Source organism: Microcebus murinus, chromosome 11 (genome assembly GCF_040939455.1).
Source record: "Microcebus murinus isolate Inina chromosome 11, M.murinus_Inina_mat1.0, whole genome shotgun sequence".
NCBI lineage: Eukaryota > Metazoa > Chordata > Mammalia > Primates > Cheirogaleidae > Microcebus > Microcebus murinus.
In genome coordinates, this window is record NC_134114.1 from 93763880 (window position 1) to 93779943 (window position 16064).

Below are 16064 nucleotides of genomic sequence, written 5' to 3' on the forward strand. Positions count from 1 at the left end.
TATCTGTAATTAGATTGCTCATGTAGCAGATATATCTACCACATGAAATGTTTTCCATTATCCAAAAACTAGGAAAAATGAGTCACTAGCCTTAAATATAATTCAAGAATCTTTTCATTTTCCTCAGGCTAAATTGATTATCAGCTGTGATCACTCTGGTGCGTTTACCCAGTCATAACTTCTCAAACGATTACTTTCATTAGATTAATGCTTGTCTTTTATTTGTGGGGTTAGTGGAAAGGTTGGGTGTGGAGAGGAATGCTTTCAAGAAAAGGGAAAAACCCCACAAATCTCAGCTGTTTTAAAACGACTGGTGATAGGAAAAAGAAACTGTCATCACCTAGCCCTTTGGTGCCCCCAGAATAGAAATACTGAGCTAAATTAATATGGATGACCATACTGGTTGGGGGCCTAAATGTCACCAGTGAGGCTCTCTGTAGGACTTATTCTTCATGTCTGTTTGGGAAGGAAAAGTAGAAGGGCTGACCAGCAAGAGTAAGAGACACGATTTCTGAGGCTGCTCTGGGGAACACCTCAGGGAACACTTCAGTAGCTACCAGAAGAAGGATCCCACTGTTGATTTTATTTGAAAAGGTCCAATCATACAATGGTCCTTCTGAGAACTGTAACCCCTAAGAAACTCTTTTAACTGCCCCTTGCTTCCTGGATGCCACTAGAACTGAAATGACTTTCTAGAACTGCTGTGGACATGTAACCTTCTCATCTCCTGCTCCTCTAGAAACCACACCTCCCAAAGTGCCTGGATCTGAAGTGGTTTCTGGAAGAATGAGCTATCATCTCTGCTGTCAGCACGAACTCCGGGATTTCTTGGCTAGCTAGTTGTTTTGCATAAGACATTTCGTCCCATGCTTATTGCATGGTTTGAAGTAGATTTCATTTTCTCGAATGTGATCTTGAAATAAAATCTGCTTGAGTTGATCTAAGGCAATAATTATTAGACCAACTTCAGTTAAGAAATTTAAAACACCCATAATATGCTGAAATTAAAAAAAATAGAAATTTAAAATCCATAGGATAGGAAACAGTTATTTTTTTCTTTTTCTTTTTGAGGGTCTCTCTTTTTTGATGACTCCTCTCCTAATAGTTTCAGGTCCTGACAGCAGAAGAAGTCCTACATCTTCTGCGAGGTGAGAGTCCATTTATTTCATCTGAATCAGGGTCTGATTTACCAGTTCCTTACAGCCCCTCCACTCTCCAACTGCCTTCTGCTGGGTGTCACCAGCTTGTTGAACAGACAGTTACTGCCTCCCAAATGCCTTCGACCAGTTGTGTGTTGGAGACCGGAGGCCTTTTATGTGGATGTTCCAGCCATGTCAGTGTGGCCTCTTCTTTCAGCTTGCTTTGTTTATCCAGCAGCTCATTACTTAAGACTAGCCTGTCAAAATAGGTTAAATATTCTTTGGGAAATATGGTCACATCCCCGAGATACCACAAATATGTTTAATACAGGGAAGATTGGCTTGATAAGAAAAACATGATCGACTTGCTTCACCAAAAAATATTTTCCTGTTATTCCGGTTGAGTTTCCACAAGCATCAATAAGCACCAGCAAACCGAAGGGCAATAAATTTGTGTAGCTGACACATAAAGACACCAAGGGAAGCAGGGAAAATGATTGCTGATGATCCATTCTAACTACTTGACCTTCTGACCTCTTCTCCAGATATATGACCAGGATGGGACACTACAGCACTTTATTGATGGTGGGGAACCTAGTAAGTCGAGCTGGATGAGGTATATCCGATGTGCAAGGCACTGCGGAGAGCAGAATCTAACAGTAGTTCAGTACAGGTAAAGTATATCTTGATTTACCACCTATAGAGCTGGAGCCGTTCGGCTTGCATATACAAATTCAGGTTTGCTGCTAATGGCTGGAAAAAAATCCTGCAGACCTCTGCAGGGACTGGCAGACACTTTCTGGTAGGTTCTTACGACAGTGATTTCATGAGCATTCAGGATTAAAGGTGCTAGTGGACAACTTCCTTCACTCAGTGCACATGGTGACCTTACTTCCACATCACTGTTTGAACTTCCACGGTGGCCAAAATGAGTCCAGCAAACCCACGGCCGTGGGGTGGTTTCCCCGGCAGATGTCACACACACGTAAGCAGGAATTCAGAGATTCAGCGCCAGGCCCCTTGCTGAAAAGTCTCCGCCAGGCTGCCTCCCCAGGGGGGAGTTTCATTTGCACAAGGGCATAGGAAAGCAAGAACTCTCTGCCTTCCCAAGGCCACCCTTCCAAACTGTCCGGCTTAGCGGCCATGGCGGGGCTGGGTGACTCTCCTGCTCTCCCCAAAGGTGCCAGAGCTTGAGTCTGGCCCTTAGGTGATGTAGGGGACGTAGCAGATGATCAGGCGCTTCCAGAGTGTAGAGAAGCCCCCAGTTTCCTGAGATGTGTGGGCAAAGCCCAGAGGGTGACGGAGGCGAGGCGGAGCCACCCCCTCGTCCTGTGGGGGTCCGCGGGGAGGCCGGGCCCCCCCGGACAGAGCGTCTCGCAGGCTCGGCCCGTCCCGGCGCACCTGCGCTCCGGCTCATCGCTCAGTGCAGGAGAAGGCTGCAGTAGAAACGAGAAGGCAGAAACAAATCAAATAGGAAAAAATCCCTACCACTAAGCCTCCTTTTCTCAAAATCCCTCGAAAACATGTGCCATATAAATATATGACCTCAGTTATAAACAGCCGTGTTCCCTTTAGAATCAGAAGCAACTGTTTAGCTTTATTAGGCACCACGGACACATCAAAGCCGAGGGCTCTGTGCGCGGCAACTTGGAGTCCTGCCTATGGCTATTTATTTTCCTTTCCTTTTTTTTTTTAAAAAAAGAAAATGAAGCTTTTTTTTTTTTATTATTATTAAACTGTCTTCCCCTTATAGGTTAAAGGCTACACAAATCTGGCTTGCTCTCTGAAGGTCTCCGGTTCAGAAGAAACATTTGGGCAGCGTGCGTGCGACTCACTGCCTTGTTTTCCACTGCAGTTTTATTTCATTAAATAATGGTTTCAGTGAAAGAGTGCAAGACAGTATTTGGTTACACTGGTGTATACGGGCTTTGTCCACCTTTATGACAGCTCATTTCTGTCCTGAGATTTTTAAAAACCCTGAGCTGGACAATTAGTAAAAGATTGTACTCGTCCATTCGGCCAGAGACAGTTTGGCTGGTTCTGTAACGAGCACCCAGGGAACACTTGGGGCGAGCTCCAAATTTGGGCAAACAAGAAACCCCTTAGAGGAAGGTGGGCACGAGTAAGTCATCGCCTATCTGTCAATAGTAAGTGGATTTTACAACTCCCCTTTCATGATGGTGCTTAGACTGCGGGCTCTCTCTGCCAATCTGTTTTCGATTACTTCAGATCTTTATAAAATGAACTACAAAAACACAATTTTAAAAACTGGCATCCATCACCAGTGACCAGGTCCAAGAGTAAGAAAATAGAAAAGTTGGACCCTGAAGAGCCAGCCTAATTTTTATTGTACATGAATGTCCTCTTCACAAAAAGTCAGCTGGTTTAAATTCATTCTGTTATGATTTGTAATATCTAAATGGAATTTTCTTCAAAGCACCCTTGATTGATTGACCCTTAGCTGAACGTTTTGTTTTTATTTTGAGGCTGACAATAATGTTTGTTGGCATGTGTTCTGCTTCAACTGCGTTGGGACGCCATGAAGCTATCTTTATGAGTCATCCAACCACAATACTAAATACATGTCAGCAAAGGAAATATTATCTGAAAAGAGAAAAATCCCTTTGATGTGCTTCAACATGCAGAGATTTCTGCGAGTTTTGGAAGCTCTGCCCGCTTGTAAGGAACGGTGTATGCTTACACATTTTTTCCCCCTTTCGGCCTACTCTGTGTCTCAGAAGACCACCCATTGCTCGAAAACAGTTCTGCTCTTTCAGCGGCAAAGTGTGTCATTTGGTTTTAGCACATTCATTTGCCGGGCGCTGTGTTTATATTAAGGGAAGCCAAACCGAGAGATGAAATGTTACAAGGGTGAAGTACAAAGTAGACTCAATTTTTCTCAAGTTAGGAGATGCCGGTGATTTATAGCCCGGCTCCAATTTTGATTTTTTTATGTAGCAGTGGAAAGAATTAATAAAATGCACAGCCCTTCGAGATGCAGAGGGAGGAAGGGTAGCGAGGGTCGGACAACTGGCTGGAGTTTTTGTCAGATATTCATAGAATGTTGGGAAAAACATTCTGCTTAGCTAGCAGTGCCCTCGTGAGACAGAATGGCAGCAAGTAAGGAAAATAACAAGATAAATGAAATTTTTGCAGCTGCAAGTAAAATATTGAGAATCTGCACTTTTTTATTGATCTTTATGATCCTATTGCCAAGAGCCACTTTGTGGTGACAAAATATGTTGACAAGTGCATATCTCACTGCCATGAAAAATGTGGAGAAGGATTCGCCTTATGTCTGCACTGTTATACAAGGAACAAATTGCCCTGCTACAGCCAATTCCTTACAGAAAGGAGAAATTTAAGGCCCACCAACCCTACACACTTTTATCTTGAACTTGAGGCTAATATTTGTAGCAATTCTTCATTGAGAAAACCAGTTACACTCTCCCCATTTTTTTTTAATCTGTAGATTTTTCTTTACTGTACCAAAGCTGTTATAAAAAGTGTTTATTTCTTGGTACCTTCACTGTGTCATTTCAGAGTGTAATCTTTCAGCCAGAGTAAAGTGCTCTTCTTGTATTTATTGAATTTCCATTCATTTCAAATAAGAGTTTTTCTCTTCTCCTGTATCCAACTTTACAAGAGAGGCAGTGAAGAGGATTTTTATTTCTCTTAGTCCTTATATCACAAAGCTGCTTAATTTTATTACAAATTTGGGAACTCCCCATGCCGAGTTGCAAGAATACACTTAATGCTTTTCCTCTAAATAAGAAATCAATAGCATTTATTTATATATGAGTTTGGGGCACCAGTGTCTTTGCAATTTGCCAAGAGAGAGAATTTTCTCATTAGGGTGAGATGGAATTTTTTACAAAATGAACTCTTCTTTTCTGCTGTCTCTTGGGCCAAATATTTGTCTCTTTAGCCAAGACGTTCTATGGAGGGACACTGTGGAAATAAACTGTGCACTGTTTATCATACTGAGTTATGGGCTCTAATTGGTTGCTGGGGACAAAAAGGTAGGTGTAGATTTATTACAAACAGAAACTGTTTCGGTGGAGCTGGGCAGAACTTTCTGGGGACAATAAAACTGTGGGTGGGGACACATGAGTCCTATGTGTTACTAAGCTGGGTTTTCTTTTGTTTTGACTAGGTCGAATATATTCTACCGAGCCTGTATAGATATCCCCAGGGGCACCGAGCTTCTGGTGTGGTACAATGACAGCTATACGTCTTTCTTTGGGATCCCCTTACAATGCATTGCCCAGGATGAAAACTGTAAGAATTTATTTTAGCTCTGAATTCACATCTCAAAATACCTATTTCAAAGCTAACTTTTTAAAAGTGTTTTTCGAAACTCCTGAAACGTGGTTCACTATGATGCGTAACGCAAACGTGCACAAGTCTGTTCCATCGTTTTCTTTTCCCTGTATGTTGTTTGCTTTCTCACAGGGCCCCTTAGTCTGCACAGGCCCTGGTTCTTATTCCCCTGTCCACTAGTTCAAAGACTGCCAGAGTTTTAAATAATAGCTGGTGGCAAAGTTAAGTGACCTAGCACCTACTATGTGCCTGGTTGTGTGCTTGCCACCTTAGAAGGTTATAAGAGCAGGGAAGGATACAACTTCTGCTCTGAAGAGATGTACAGTTCTCTTGGAGCTATCCTGGATGCAAAAATGAAATAAAAAGAAAACAGTGCTGTTTAATCAGGGGTAAGAACCCCTCCAGTCAATTGGGTATGCTTCCTCCTACGTAGTCATTAGGATGAGCAGTGATAGCAAAACCTGTAGATCTATGACTGAGGAATTAGTGTCTTTCTAAATTTTTTGTCTAAAATCATGTCTAGAACCAGGTAATTTTCTTACATCTTTATAATCATGCTAACCATTATCTTTAAAAATTAATTTAACATCTGGGCAAATGTGAGCTTTGCAGCAACTTTGACTTAAGCTTCATGTTTTTGTTTGATCAATTCTTTGGAAAGTATTATCAAAGAATTTTCAGTTTTGGGAACAGAATTATGTAATTATGTAATTATAACGTGCTTCAGTGAGAAACACTGGTTTCAGTGATGCTGTGTTTTCTTGTCACCAAATTGACTAATTTGTGAACTGATAATTTGATATTATGCTACCAAAAGAAGCAAAGATAATAGATATATTTTGTTATTGGATAAGAAACTTCATTTTGGAAAATAGTATAATTTTCCTTTTTTCTTCTCTCTCTCCCTCTCTCTCTCTTTCTCTCTCTCTCTCTCTCACACACACACACACACACACACACATGAACTTGATTTAAAAATGCTCATATTACTACTGATCCAAATACTGATGATCAGATATTTTTTCCCATGTTGACTTAAATTTCTTTGTCAAAAGTAAAATCCTTGAAAAGCCTGTTACTATCAACTTTCCTTTTCTATTTTACTCTAACCCCAAACCAATCTCAAATCAAAAAATGAATCTTTGGGCCTATAGTACATTCCTCTTACTTCCCAAGTTTCCACTGGAAAATCTCTTTTCTGCAGTGATACTCCTGTTTGAGGGAGTGTCTGTTTCCACAGGAGAAAATCTCAGTGTTGGACATGAGTATGTGGTTAGAGTCAGAGGCTGATGTGGACTGGAGGCCACTGTGCTCTGGTTTGCTCAGAACGGCTCCATTCCTGAAGCCCTCCTGAAACTAGATCTAGGTCCACACACAGAGAAACACCAACATCAGCCCCCCAGTCTGCCGACATGGTCTGGTCTGTGCATTGGAACCTTGACATAACCTCACCTTCTAAGGTGTGTAATTTTATCCAAAAGGATTCCAGAAATCCTTTGAGGTCCTCTCTCCTCCGTTAATACAGCCTGCCGTATGCCCTACAGATGTGTGGTGTGTGTGTTGAGGAATGTCTAGGAGTAAACATACCAAGGCCTAGGGTTCCAAAGTACATAGCACATGGTCCAAATAGTCACCCATCTGTTCATTCAGTCATTGCTCAGATATTTATGGAAGACTTACCATGGCCAGTGTCTTTGCGAGGTGCTGCAAATACAGCAGTGGACAAAGCAGGCAAGACTTCCTGCCCTCGTGGAGCTTACCTCCCAGTGCAGGGAGGCAGATTATCAACAAGTATATAAGTGAACACATAGTCGTCAGAGGGCAGTAAGTGTGGTAGGGCTAGATAAAGCAGAAAAGGGGTGAAGGGTGCCAGGAGTTGGGAGTCACCATTTCAGAGGGTGCTCAGGTTAGGCCCCACTGAGAAGGTGGCCTTTGGACAGAGACTTCAGGAGGTGGAGGGACAAACCGTGTGTTGATGGGGGAAGAGCATTCCAGGCAGCCAGCTAGAAGTATAAAGGGCCCACGACTGGAATGTTCCTGGCATCTTGGAAGAGGGTCACAGAGGTCAGCACGGGTGAGGCAGAGTGAGCAGGGTGGGGAGAAGCTAACTCAGACTTGGGTGGGTGCAGGGACAGGGACCTCGGAGGACTCTGGAGGCCACCGCCAGGACCCTGGCTTTGACTCTGGGTAAGCCGGGTGGCGAAGGGGCCTGTTGTGGAGTTTTGAGCAGAAGAGTGGTCTGACTGAAGTTTTAACAGGACCGCTCCGTCTACTGAGTGGGGACTGGACAGTCTGGCTGCGAGGCGAGCAGGGAGTCCAGCTAGAGGCCCTCGCAGGAATGCAGGGAGAGATGGTGGTGGTTTGGAGCAGTGTGTGGTGGTGGAGGTGCTGAGAAGTAGTTGGATTCTGGATATAGTTTGAAAGTAAAGCCAGCAGCATTTCCTGACACATTAGATGCCGAGTGAGTAACAAAGAGGAGTTGAGGATTGATTCTGAGGCTTTTGGTTTAAGGATCTGAGGCAGAAATGGAAACCGTGGCATGACCACTTAGGGAATGCATTTCTTACCTTTGACACGGACCTATGGAGTGGGAGACTCACATCCACATGTTGCTTCTACCTCCTGACGCTGTTACGTGGACAGGAGGGATTAAGGGGTTGGGTGGAGCATTTGGGGTCTGTGTGCCATTCACAGCACCTGACAATGGGTGTCAAAGAGTGTCCCACCTGGTCTTCAGGTTCAGTGTAATAATAGTGCCAGAAATGTACTTTCTGGAAACAATACATGGTTTTCCTTCAGTCCTTTTTTTCTGTTGTAGTCCAACCTGTGTGAAGCATTCTTGAGGTTGATGATTAGAGTATTGAATAAATTCTACCAGGGTGTATGTTATGTCATTTAGCACCTGAAATCCTTGAAAGAAAATTTGCAAAGCCACAGGAACTTGAAGTATTGTGGACTCAGTAGGAAAACCAACCAGCTTTTCTGGGTTCAGTTCAGAGCTATAAGTGAGGGTGGAGGGAAGTTTAAAGGGAATTAAGTCATCGACTAAAATGCTCAACAGTGACAATCCCCTTTCTCCTAAGAGCATTACAGGAATTTTATTTCAGTTCCTGTTTTAAATTCATATATCTGTCATGTGATTGGCCACCCAAGAAACCAGCAGAAGCCTTCATCAGATAGTGCGGGGAGATAGACGGCTTTGCCTCTGGCTCTGAGATGGATTCTATTCCATATGATTCACCGAGAGACCTGGGAATGCTTTATAATGAGGATTCCTTATTCTGTGCTGAGAAAATACTCTGTGATTTAAAAGCACAAATGTGTGAAAGGGGATGGACAGAATAATTTAACAGATAGCCTTCCACAGCCCTGAGTAATTTAAATCTTCTCCACCAGATTAGCAATTCTAAGACAATTTTATCCCACTGAGCTAGACACAGAATAAATTAAGTACCTTAAAAAGAAGCTTGAGATCAAAGACTTATTAGATAGAATACCTCCACAGAGTCTCCTTATAGTGCTAGGCACACAGTAAACAATTAATAAATGCTCACTGGATAAATATTGAGAATTTTTATTGCCATTACTAGAAGGGTTTATTAAATGTTTTAACTGGATTTTTCTTTGTTAGCGAAATTGACACATGGACCAAGATATTCAGGGAAATATGATTTTACTTAGTGCATAATACTTATTAAGCACTTTCATTTATAAAAATATAATTTTCTTCCCGTGGTTCTTTCAACATTGAGAGCACACATTTCCTACGGCGCGTGTGCGGCGGGCTCGGCTCGCAAGGGCCCCTCTGCCCGCGGCCGCCGCCTCGACTCAAAGAGAAGACAGCATTTCACACAGGCATTTGGGTTCTGGAAGCAATTCCTGTGTTATTTTCTTTTTAAAAAAGTCATGGTTATAAATGTAATGGAGCCCCAAAGACAGAGCCACTGCGTCCTCCGTGGGCCTTTCAAGAGAGCCGGGAGGAAGGCCCTGTCGACAGATCGCATCCGCAAGGAGGGACGAGGTTCCCCCAAGCTTCAGTGGGGGATTAGCTCCTGCAGAGTCCAAAGACCGTAGTGTATTCATATTCGTTTCAGAGGAAATTTTAAAAAAACCTGGGAATAAATGTTAAACAAGTCTTCCTGCTGCTTTTTCTGCCCGGGCCTATGAAGCTGAGGTAGCAGAATGTGAGACTTGATGGCGGTGCGGGAGCTGCCACACTGGAGTAGGCCCTGCCTGGAGGAGGCCAGCCTTGTTCTTTTGATTTTAAAGAGCAGAAAATAAAAAGGGAGCCCCCTGCACAGTGCCCCTCACACCACCCAAATCCAACCAGCAATGAGCAGCCAGGCCAGGGCGAAGGAGGCCCTGCCCAAGCCCTTGCCCATGACCTTTGGAAGATTGGGGTAGAATTCAGCCCGTGAGACAACCTGCGTGCAGCGCCCCGCGGGAAGTATGCTGATGGGTGCAAACCCCAGGCCCTACTAGAGGAACTCAGTGTAGACGAAGGCACACAAGCACACAACGACAACACGAAACATAACGGGGCACTGTGAGATGGCCACAGCGCCAAGCCTGAGCCGGCCGACTGTTAATGCAGCGGGGAGGAGTCAGGGTTCCAGGCCCCTGTGTACAGCTTGGACTCCTGTGTAATCCAGAAACCAGAAGGTACTATCCTCTCCCTCAATGGGAACTGGAAATGAGCTGCCCTCAAGCCAATGACCTGTCCATCTCGGGCCACTGGTGAAAACAGGCACACTAGAAAAATTAGCCCTGGCTGTGGATGGTGTGAGGCTCGATTTTGCACTGCCTGCCAGATATGGAAACCCTGGGGGAAGACACTGATTTGGTCCAAAGCTGTTGGAACCTGTAGGTTTCCAGATGGAGCAAAGGAGGAGTCCGTGGGTAGGGATGCCTCTGCGTCCCCACAGGATGCCAGCAGGAGACACACACACTGAAATTGTGATCACAGAAAGGGCCAAAGGTTCAGGGGAGTTGCTGTCACGAGAGATTGGCTCTCTGGGACTGCAGGATGTTGTGCTGTGCTGTCTCCACCCTTGCTACAGGGTTGAGGGGCTCATCCCCCACGTTCATGGCTGACGTCTCTGAGAGGAGTTTGTCTCCAGGAATCACCTTCAGCCCAAGAAGTCCCCTCGCCCTCGGCCATCCTTCCTCTCCGTGGTAGCCCATGTCCATGGCTGCTCACTGTGGCTGCGTTGTGGACTGGCCCCCTGCCTCAAGGCAGACAACTCTGGAGGACTTTCCCAGCCCTGGGCTGTTAAGCTTCTCTCTCAGCCTGGTCCTCCCCAGCGGGTGTCCGTGCCAATGGCAAACCCCGAACCCCAAACCCCAAATCTTTATTTAAAAGTCTGCCTCCCTGACTTAAGACAGGTACTCCCAGATTTATGCTTTCAATCCCAACCACTTGACTGAGCCCCAGACTCCTGTCCAACTGTGTCTGCAACGTCTTCACTTGCCTGTCTCACAGGCATCTCAAATGGAACCTGTGGACACTAACCCCATTCTCTTCACTCCCACAAACTGCCTCACCCCAGCTCAGCACTTCTCACACTGTTCATCTACCTGCTCTTTCTGGAAGCCTCGGCACCTCACTCTTGCTGGCTTTGCTGTCCATTCATTCACCAGGTCCTGTTGACTGTGCATTCTAAATGCATTTCTTCTCCTCATCTCTGCTGCCACCCATGATTAGTGTCACCGTCCACTCTGGCTTGTCCCCTGCAGCAGACTCCTCCTGAGGTCTCCACGCTTTGCCTCTTTCGTATCATGGCAGCCAGAGTGAAGTGTCATTGATTTGCTTATTTTATTGTTTCAGTTTATTCACTCGTTACATGGGTAGCTCAGTCCCGTAGATCAAAGACCATAAAGTGCTGTGGACACACAGGTCTCCTTCCAAAAGGCAATTCGTAATCTTGACAGGTTCTCAGGCATCCTTTCCAGAGATAATTTTTGCCAGTTCAAGCAACCAAGTCTATTCTCCCTTTCTTTCTCTGGCTCTCACTCCCCCCCCCCCTTTTTACACAGACAATAGTATGCTGTATGTACATCGTTCTGTACTTTGCTTTTTCTTTTATCACTACAGAGTGGCGATGCATTTAAAGCGTAAGTCTGATCATCTCACACCGTAACTTAAAACCCTGTCTTGGCTTGCTATTACTCTTATGCTAAATGCCCAGTTCCTTGATATGGCAGCCTGTGGCCACATTCGGTCTCCAGAGACATCTTGCATGGCCCACACAGTGTCTCACAGGATGGGAGTCCAGTGTCTGTGGACTGGCCCTGCGCTGTGGACTAGCCCCCTGCCTCAGGGAGGGACAGCTCTGGAGGACTTGCCCAGCCCCGAGCTGTTCAGCTCCTCTCTCAGCCTGGTCCTCCCCAGCGGGTGTCCATGCCACCCCAAAACTGTGCTGCAGCCCTGCCATCCTCTGCTGTGCTCCCCGCCTCCTCACCCCGCCACGTATTGCCGTGGCCCGTGCAGCCCCACGGGCATGGGAGGCTGTGCCGCCTCCCTCCTCAGCCGCGGCTGCAGCCCGTCTCCGCTCCTGTCCCGGGTGCCATGGCTTCCCTTCCGTTCCTTCAGCGCCCTGAGCTCCTTCCCGCCTCAGCGTGGCACGCGGACTCCGTGGCGGGGCTGCCGATGTTCCGTCTCCCTGCGCGGCCTTTGCCTCCCTTTGCACCTGTCGGACGCCTGTGCACACTTCGGGACTCAGGGACCCTCCTGTGCCAGGTTTAGCCTTCTCTGCCTTACCATCTCCTCGCGCCCCTTTCTCCTCTCTCCTAGCACTAACCACACTTATGGTGACTATATTTTACGATTTGTGTATTTTTCACAGTTCCAAGACTCGTATATTTTTCACATCTTAATCTTTCTGAAACTGATAGGTGTCTTGTAGTTAATGGTGACTTACAGTTATAATGGTGAAATTACTGGAATGGTAGGTTTGATGGATGTGAGTAAATATTTGTCTGTAACAACATCAGCTTATATCTGTCTTTCCCACTAGAGTTATGTGCCATGAGGGCAGGGACGGTGGCTTTCTTGATCCCCCATGTCCATGGACCTAGCGCAGTGCCAGGCGTGTAACACATGCTCAATAAGCATTTATGGACTGAATGAATGGACAAGAGGAGTAAAGTAGGATTTTGTTTTATGGATCCTGAATTTGACTCCCTTGGTGTTTTGTTGTTGTTGTTGTTTGTTTGTTTTGAGATAGAATCTCACTCTGTCACATTGGCTAGAGTACAGTGGCCTCATCATAGCTCACTTCAACCTCAAACTTCTGGCTCCAGTGATCCTCCTGCCTCAACCTCCTGAATAGCTGGACTACGGATGTATGCCATCATGCCCAGCTACTTTTTTCTATTTTTAGTAGAGATGGGGTCTTGCTCTTGCCCAGACTGGTCTCAAACTCCTGACTTTAAGTGATCTTCCTGCCTGGGCCTCCCAGAGTGTTAGGATTACAGGCATGAGCCACTGTGCCCAGCTTTGATATTTCATTGATGAGTTCATGCTCTTTCTTTTTTTTTTTTTTTTTTTTTGAGACAGAGTCTCGCTTTGTTGCCCAGGCTAGATTGAGTGCCGTGGCGTCAGCCTAGCTCACAGCAACCTCAAACTCCTGGGCTCGAGTGATCCTTCTGCCTCAGCCTCCCGGGTAGCTGGGACTACAGGCATGCGCCACCATGCCCGGCTAATTTTTTATATATATATCAGTTGGCCAATTAATTTCTTTCTATTTATAGTAGAGACGGGGTCTCACTCTTGCTCAGGCTGGTTTTGAACTCCTGACCTTGAGCAATCCGCCCGCCTCGGCCTCCCAAGAGCTAGGATTACAGGCGTGAGCCACAGCGCCCGGCCTCATGCTCTTTCTTGACTGTATCCTTCAAAGCTTTCAGAGTTGTCCTCTTTCCCTTAATGTTTGCCTTTATAGACTGAAAAGATTTACTAGTTCAATATTGCTTCATGCAGAAACCACTTCATCTTTCTGGTCATTTTAGCTAGCCATCTCTGCGCCTTTCGCAGTTGTCTGTATTATCTTTCTTGAGTTGGGATGAGATAGTGTTTTCTGCTTCATTTCCTGTCCTTTTTTGGATAACTTTCTGTATTAAACTTCTGATTGTCATAGCCAGTGAGGCTGACATTTAAGAAGAATAATTTTCTGTGTCTTCAAAAAAGTTCTGCTTTAAAAAATTACACTTTTTAAACCTCTAGGGTCCTGTGGAAGTGTATAGGAACCCTATGGGACAGCTTAAGATCAAATATAGTTGATTTTGTGAAATTATTTATTCCTATCCTTATTTCTTCTTTTCTTTAAATTATATGCTCATTTTTATTCTGTGGGCTTGAATTTATTCATAAGTACAGTAAAGGACCATGTCAAAAGTAGAGTGCAAGTGTTGCCACCCATTGCTGGAAAGCATATTATATTTGTTTTGGGGTATACTGGAAAAGAAAATAATAAAATGGAGGATAATTTTATTCCAGCCATTTCTACTCTTTTTGCCTAAATGCTATTATCATTATTATTTATCGTTCACTCAGATCCGGTACATCTTAGATTATTGTACAAACTTTTGGATATCTAAATATAAATTTTTCATTATTATCATTTGACATTGGTCAGTAAACTTACAAAATTTATAGAAATTTATTGGCCTGCAAATTCTTTTGTTTTAATATAAAGGATATGTGACCTTAAGAATTTAAAAAAATTGGTTGATTAGGTTACTTTCTAGGAGTGTGAGTGAGAAGCCAGCATCTATCATCTATTTGTATTGTTTCTCCCTGAAGGCATTGTATTCCTCTTTCCAACGGGGACGCTGCTGGCCAGTTTTTCCTGCTCTCCCTCGTGTTGATGACATCTTTATTCCACAGTCCTCCCGCCACGTGTCCCTCCCTGTTAGTCTAAGATTTCCCGGCCCACAAGAACTTAGTGTTGCCTGAAACCCGCGGGTTTCCCCGTGTTTTGCCTCCTCTAGATTAGTAATGAATGGGCTAAGCTAGATGGTTTTACCCTGATCTCTGGCAGTGCTGCTGTTTTTAATTTTTATTAAAAAAGTACCAATACATGGCAAAACATTCCTTCCTATTTTTCAATGCCTGCTTACAAAGTAACAATGTATGTGCCAAAAACGATTTTTTGAAAATGTGAAAAAGGTCCACAAATTCCTTATTGATTATGCTCTTTTGCCCCAGAAGTTCAAATGATACATAAATATTTATATGTGGAATATAGATATATCTGCCTACATATGTATATAAAAGGTATATATAAGTTATATGTGTATATAACATGTATGTTTATGTATATGATGCACACATAAAACACTGTACTAGCTGTAAAATGGCCTCCTGATTTTGAAACACAGCTAATGAGCAGAGAAGGTACGGGCATTTGGTCAGAGAAAACATTTCCTGGAAGTCAGAAAGCTAAAGCTTGCAGCCTAGATGTGTCCTTAGCTGGATGTGTGACTCTGGGCAAGTCCCTTCTTGGGACTCAGCTTTTGTCATCTGTAACAGGAGAGGTCGGATTAGATCAGTGATTCTCAGCCCTGATTTCACGTTAGAAGCACTTAGGGAACTTTAAAAATGTAGCCTGAGCCGTATTGAGAGGTTCTGATTTATTGATTTATCTAGAGACAGGGTCTCACTCTTTCGCCCAGGCTAGAGTTCAGTGGCACCATCATAGCTCACTGGAGCCTTGAACTCCTGAGCTCAAGCAGTCCTCCCTCCTTGGCCTCCTAAACTGCCAGGATTACAGGCATTGTCGGATTTGTTTAACCTGGGATTCTGCAGAACACTCTGGGTGAAGAGTCCTCAGGCAGCACACCTCCTCCCCTGTCTGTCCTCACACATGGTGTCTCCTGTCCACTCAAGCACAGAGCCTCATGGCAGCCATGGTCCTCTGCCATTGAGCATGCTTGAGGCTTCATGCCACGCAGGAATCTCAGTGATGGTCTGTGGCAGGGAGCAATGCAAGCTCCCAGTTCATGTGTTTCTTTCCTTGTGTCCTTGAACCAGTGGCCAGCAGCCATAGTTTGCATGATTTTGTTACTTGCCATCACCAATCGTTTTGCTAATCATCCTTTTCAAACGTTTTGGTCTCTAATTACACTTTCTTAACTACCCTATAATTTTTAATATCTTTGATTCCCTGAAAGGACCAATAAATACAGTAGTTACTTTTAAAAAGAATAATTTTTTAAGCCTATTAAATTCTAATCACCTCTGGACCTATGAAATGACCAGACAATCCTTGATAAAAATTAACACAATAAAATTTTTTAAAAAAGAAAAGTGAATTTCAAATATGTTAGGTTTCCTTCCTCAAAAGTGTTTCTTACTTCTAGTTCTTCCCCCTCCCCCTGCCCCTAGCCCTGTTGAGGCCATGTCCCTCATGCCAGTCTCTCCTTCCAGGATAAGGGGAGTGGTGGCTGCTGTTGATGGGGGCCTTGTGATGAGGACTTTCATTGTCACACCTAAACCCCAGGAAAGGGGCTCAAAGAGGAGGAAACAGGGCTTAGATCTTAACACCCATGGAGTGTCAGCCTCAGGTCAAGCTCTTTAGTAGATCCATCTCTGCATTGTTCCAT

The 16064-nt window shown here is 44.5% G+C and overlaps 1 protein-coding gene across 1 annotated transcript in view; it reads left to right on the plus strand.

The window, feature by feature from the left end:
• Positions 1-16064, plus strand: part of PRDM6 (PR/SET domain 6) — a 115777-nt gene that overhangs the window by 62983 nt on the left and 36730 nt on the right. Inside the window, exons 3-4 of the mRNA XM_012788555.3 lie at positions 1685-1812; positions 5296-5420. Coding sequence (XP_012644009.2) covers positions 1685-1812; positions 5296-5420 — 253 coding nt within the window. The remainder of the gene's footprint in view (positions 1-1684; positions 1813-5295; positions 5421-16064) is intronic.